Source organism: Limulus polyphemus, unplaced genomic scaffold (assembly GCF_000517525.1).
Source record: "Limulus polyphemus unplaced genomic scaffold, Limulus_polyphemus-2.1.2 Scaffold1127, whole genome shotgun sequence".
NCBI lineage: Eukaryota > Metazoa > Arthropoda > Merostomata > Xiphosura > Limulidae > Limulus > Limulus polyphemus.
The window spans coordinates 266117-271213 of NW_013666737.1; the positions used below are offsets into that span (position 1 = coordinate 266117).

Here is a 5097-nt window from a genome sequence, read left to right on the forward strand (position 1 = left end):
CTTTTTTATTAATTAATTATATTTAAATTTAAACCTGTTTACTTCAAAACATATTTACGTGTGGTTTCATACAGGAGTAAAGCTTTGAACAAATTTAAATCGTAAGTTATAAATTTGTTTAACATAAAAACCTTTGTTATAATACATTTTCTAATGAGGTCGATGATAAGGTAATTAAGTATAGTAACAAATTCAAAGAATAAAGTAATAGTTACAGATATTAATGATATTTTTAACAAACCAAGTTATTTCTACCTTCGCCACTTGATTCCATAAGAGCTGCCGTGTTTACTGTGTCTCCAAATAAACAGTACCGGGGCCTCTTCAATCCAACCACTCCTGCTGCACAAGGTCCTGAGAAATCATCAATTCACACCATAAAGTACTGTGTTGAAGTGTAAACATTAACAATTATATTGGAAAATAATCTCACCAGTGCTAAAACACGTCGTAGTTAGAAACACGAATTAAATTATTTGTAAGTATTATCTTCAGGTGATTTTTCAGATTGACATTAACAGCTTTGTTGTATTGATTTTTGAGTCTATAATGTTGTTAAACTGTCGAATGTTTGATGTTTATGACTCACTAAAACAAATATTCAATCTGTATAATTACTGTAAAATACTTATCTCAAATATGTATAAGTTATGGAAACAAACCTATGTTTAATTTATATTACTATAAATTACTGTGGGTGTTTAGAAGGAGACAGGACTTTACTTTTTTACAGGAAACTTTATATCATATTTATCAGGTAACAACCAATAGTGTAGATAAAGCGTACATCAATTCCTAACATATTTCTCGTTAAGAATGACATATTTAATTTGTCTTTGTTTAGGTTTCACCGTATAAATTCAATTAAATGCAGGTGTGGTGTTAGGAATCCAACTGTACACAGGTGTTTAAAGAATATGGGTTGTCTGAAAAGTGTTATCCATACATATTAGTTTTCAGAAGATCAAAAACTGGTAGTCACAGGTTAATGGGTCAGGAAAGTATGAGGGATGATCTTCATGGTTAATGGGTCAGGAAAGTATGGGGTGATCTTCATAGTTAATCGGTCAAGAAAGTATGGGGGTGATATCCATGGTTAATGGGTCAGGAAAGAATGGGGGATGATCTTCATGGTTAATAGGTTAGGAAAGTATGGGGGATGATCTTCATAGTTAATGGGTCAGGAAAATATGGGGAGTGTGATCTTCATTCCTGTTTTCTCACATGACTTTTTACACAAAAATCGTCGTGAAAATTGACATTATTATTAGGTTGTAGAGGAAGTTCTTCTAACAACGGACGGATATTGACCTGTTGCCACGAATGATTGTTTGTCTAATTTATTGACATTAAGTGTACGGGAGCTAAAACACTTCCAAATAATACATTCGTAATTCTATATAAAATAGTAAATATTTGAATAATATTTCAAGATCTATTTAATTATAAGATATTGATTAAAACCTTCTTTGTTTAGCCTTATACGAATATTAACAATCTCACCTGAATGGACACCAATTCTCATGGTAAATCTTTTATCAGGACGATGACGGACCCGAAAGGTTTTCAGGGCTTCTCGCACTTTCAGTGACATCCGGGATATTTCACGAGCGTGCTTGTGTCCGTTCGGTACAGGTGCTCCAGATACTACCATGTATGCATCTCCAATGGTCTCAACCTAACGCGATTAACGACATAAAGTAGATACAGAAATCCCTCTCTCAATACAAGAAATAAGTACAAATCAAGTAAAGTATTTTTACAACTAAAAATACGAACAACAGAAACTAAAAGAATAATGTACGGTTGACGCAGTAAACATCACGTAGCAGCTGTACACGTAAAAACACCAATAATGCACCTCAAAAGTAACTACCACTATATAATAATAATAATAAAAAAAGATACAGAAAAATTTTCATTTTCGGTTTTAAAATCAAAATGTTCTTGGTTGATTAAACGCCTCCAACTGCACATAAACGTTTTAATATGATACGGTACGTGTACCCTACGAAATATTTAAACAGAAATACTCTATAGACTAAAACATTGATTAGTTATAGCTGGAAATGTAATGGAAAAAACGAGAAAATAATAATAATATAGCACTTGAATGTCTAAAGAAATATACAATATCATAAAGGAAATCTTACAACCCTAAAATCAGGGGTTCGATTCTCCTCCGTGGACACAGCAGATAGCCCGAAGTGGCTTTACCATATGGAAAAACACCCCTTCCTCAATGTATACGTTTCTCCAAATCAATTATATCTTAAATAGTTCAATGTTAGAAAAAAACAACAATAAACCTTTGTAATCAAATTTAGGAAAACCAACCGACAATGTTTTTTTGTTTTTTTATTGTGATAAAAACTTTTATAATTTTCGAAAACAAGTATTTTATTTTTTTTAGTATGACAAATTAACCAATACCTTGTACACGTCGTGCTCAGCAAGGATGGCATCAAAACACGAGTAAATGTCGTTCAAGACATCTACCACCTGTTAATAAGAACGAAGAATCTAAATAATATATGTAAAATCTAAGGGCATAATTGTCGATAAGAAAAAGAAAATTTTACTATCATAACAAAAAATACTTTACTATTTGGAGGATTTCATTTAATTCGATAATAACGTTTATTATTAATAAAACTGAACAACACTGGCCCCATCTATTGAAGTTCTAGTACACTATGAAAATTCATTGAGTCTGCTAAAATTTGAATATATATATATTTAGCTTGATTTCGAAAAACTTTCAAACAAATAATGTTACAATTGAAAATAAAATAAACAGATGAATGAAACTGCATATTTAAAGTGCCTCGCAGAGATGACTAAACAATAAATTATTCGGTTAAAGTTCGTAAACGCAATGGACGGTAATGATAAAACACTTTATTTCTTCAACATATATATATTTAGAACACGTACTTGTCAAACATATTTAATCTTAATACTAAATATTTTAACTCTGCAATAATGTCCACCGAAATCATCAATATTTACGGCGTTCGACTCGTAATCTGCGGGTTGCGGGTTCGAACTTCCGTCATCGAACACGCTCTCTGTTTTAGCCGTGGGGGCGTTATAAGGTGACGGTGAATCCCACTATTCATTGCCTTCCTTCTAGTCCATCACAGCTGAATTACGGACGACTAGTACAAATAGCCCTCAAATAACTTTGCGCGAAATAATAATAAAACCGAAAACTTAACCTAGTTGTTACTAAATAATGAAAGTTTGTTTCATATCTTAAGTAAGAAGCTAATTATGCTTTTATCTATCATACATCCTTTATTTGATTTGAACTTACGCAATCAAATACACAATTCGGAACTTTGAGTGTTTGTTTGTTTTGTAATTAAGCACAAAGCTACACAATGGGCTATTTGTGCTCTGCCCACCACGGGTATCGAAATCCGGATTCTAGCGTTGTGAGTCCGCAGACATACCGCTGTGCCACTGGAGGAAGGCCGGAATTTTGATACTTTTTGTTTTAATCTGTGTTTGCACAGCAAGATATTCGGAGTGGTGAGTATTCCCGTATATAACTGGGATATTTATAAAACACAAATATATTTTGGAATCAATGATAACCAAAATCGTCCAAAATATTTTATTTTAGCATTACTTTTGTATGCTGTTTATTCAGATGATAATCCATATAATGAGATTTTGAAATTTGATTAGAAACTGTATTTGTTTTTGTTTGTTGTTAAGCACAAAGCTACACAATGGGCTATCTGTGCTCTGCCGACAACGGGTATCGAAACTCAGTTTCTAGCGTTTTAAACCCGCACACATACCGCTGTGGCACTAGTGGGCAAAACTTTATTTGAACACCTATATAAACAATTTCCTTTGGGACATAAGATAAAAATATAATTTAACGCCTTTTAGAAGAACTTAAACAGCTATACATTAATTAAAGTTGGTTCTTTTCCTACCTCCATTGGAGTAGATTGGGCAGACAATGCTGTGAAGCCGACAATATCACTAAATAAGATGGTCACACAATCAAAAGCTTCCGGGATAACACGATTTCCGGATATCAACTGGTTAGCGATGTACCTGAGGAAACAAGTAAAATAAAACCATTAAGAGTAGAAATTTCTAAAAAGAAACTCTTAAGAAACAAATAAAACTATAAATAATGAAAATGCATAAAAGAAACCTACAGTTTCCCTAATAAAGTGACAACGACTGTTCAAGAAAAGCACAAAGTTATCAGTGATTAAACCCAGACTTTCTCAAACATATCCAAGTGAGGGACATACTTCCAGATTCCAAATACACTTCCTCTTAGTGCTATAATGCCGTACTTTGATTGTAGGTCTATAAATGTGGACGTCTATATGATGCAGAATGATACTACAAAACACCAAAACCTATCTTTTTGTTTATTTAGTCCCCACGGTGGGACAGCGGCAAATCTACGGACTTTCAATGCTAAAATCCGGAGTTTAATTCCCTGCAATGAAAAAAAAGCAAATAGCTAAATGTGGCTTTGCTCTATAACAAAACAAACAAACAAAAGACTACTGTAAATGGTCCCACAGATACATTTCGACTTACGTTTTGGGCTGCAGCTGAGTCACTTCAAGACGTGCGTATGTTTTCTGAGACAGGAAGCATTATCCTTCAATAATAACACATTGATTTGCTTATAAAAACAACAAAATTATCTCTATATTTAAGGGTATGTAGACGTACAGGAAATCTATGTCCAGGGTAAAAATGCAGTCCACACCATAAGGCCATTACAAAGTTTTAAAGTTGGTAATTCACTATTGGGCAATGTTATACCATTTCATCTTGAAAAAATAAAATAATAAAATGTATATGTTGTATTATACTTGCTGTATTGCGGTGTTTATACAAAACCTAACTTACTTTAGTAATTGTAAAAGTACATTTAAGTAACGCAACCTGGAAAGGGTCATTAGAAAGCAAATTGATTTTTGTTTTTATCTCTTACCAGAGGCCTGGCATGGCTTGTTTGTTTCTTTATTGAATTTCGCGCAAAGCTACACGAGGGCTAATTTAGCAGTGTAAGACTAGAGGGAAGGCAGCTAGTCATCACCACCCACG

At 33.2% G+C, this 5097-nt stretch overlaps 1 protein-coding gene across 1 annotated transcript in view; it reads right to left on the reverse strand.

Moving 5' to 3' along the window:
- Positions 1-232: 232 nt before the first annotated feature.
- LOC106462255 (atrial natriuretic peptide receptor 1-like) overlaps positions 233-5097 on the reverse strand; it is a 31678-nt gene continuing 26813 nt past the window's right edge. The window contains exons 11-14 of the mRNA XM_022389454.1: positions 3954-4077; positions 2434-2502; positions 1504-1678; positions 233-354 (exon numbers count right to left, since the gene is read on the reverse strand). Coding sequence (XP_022245162.1) covers positions 233-354; positions 1504-1678; positions 2434-2502; positions 3954-4077 — 490 coding nt within the window. The remainder of the gene's footprint in view (positions 355-1503; positions 1679-2433; positions 2503-3953; positions 4078-5097) is intronic.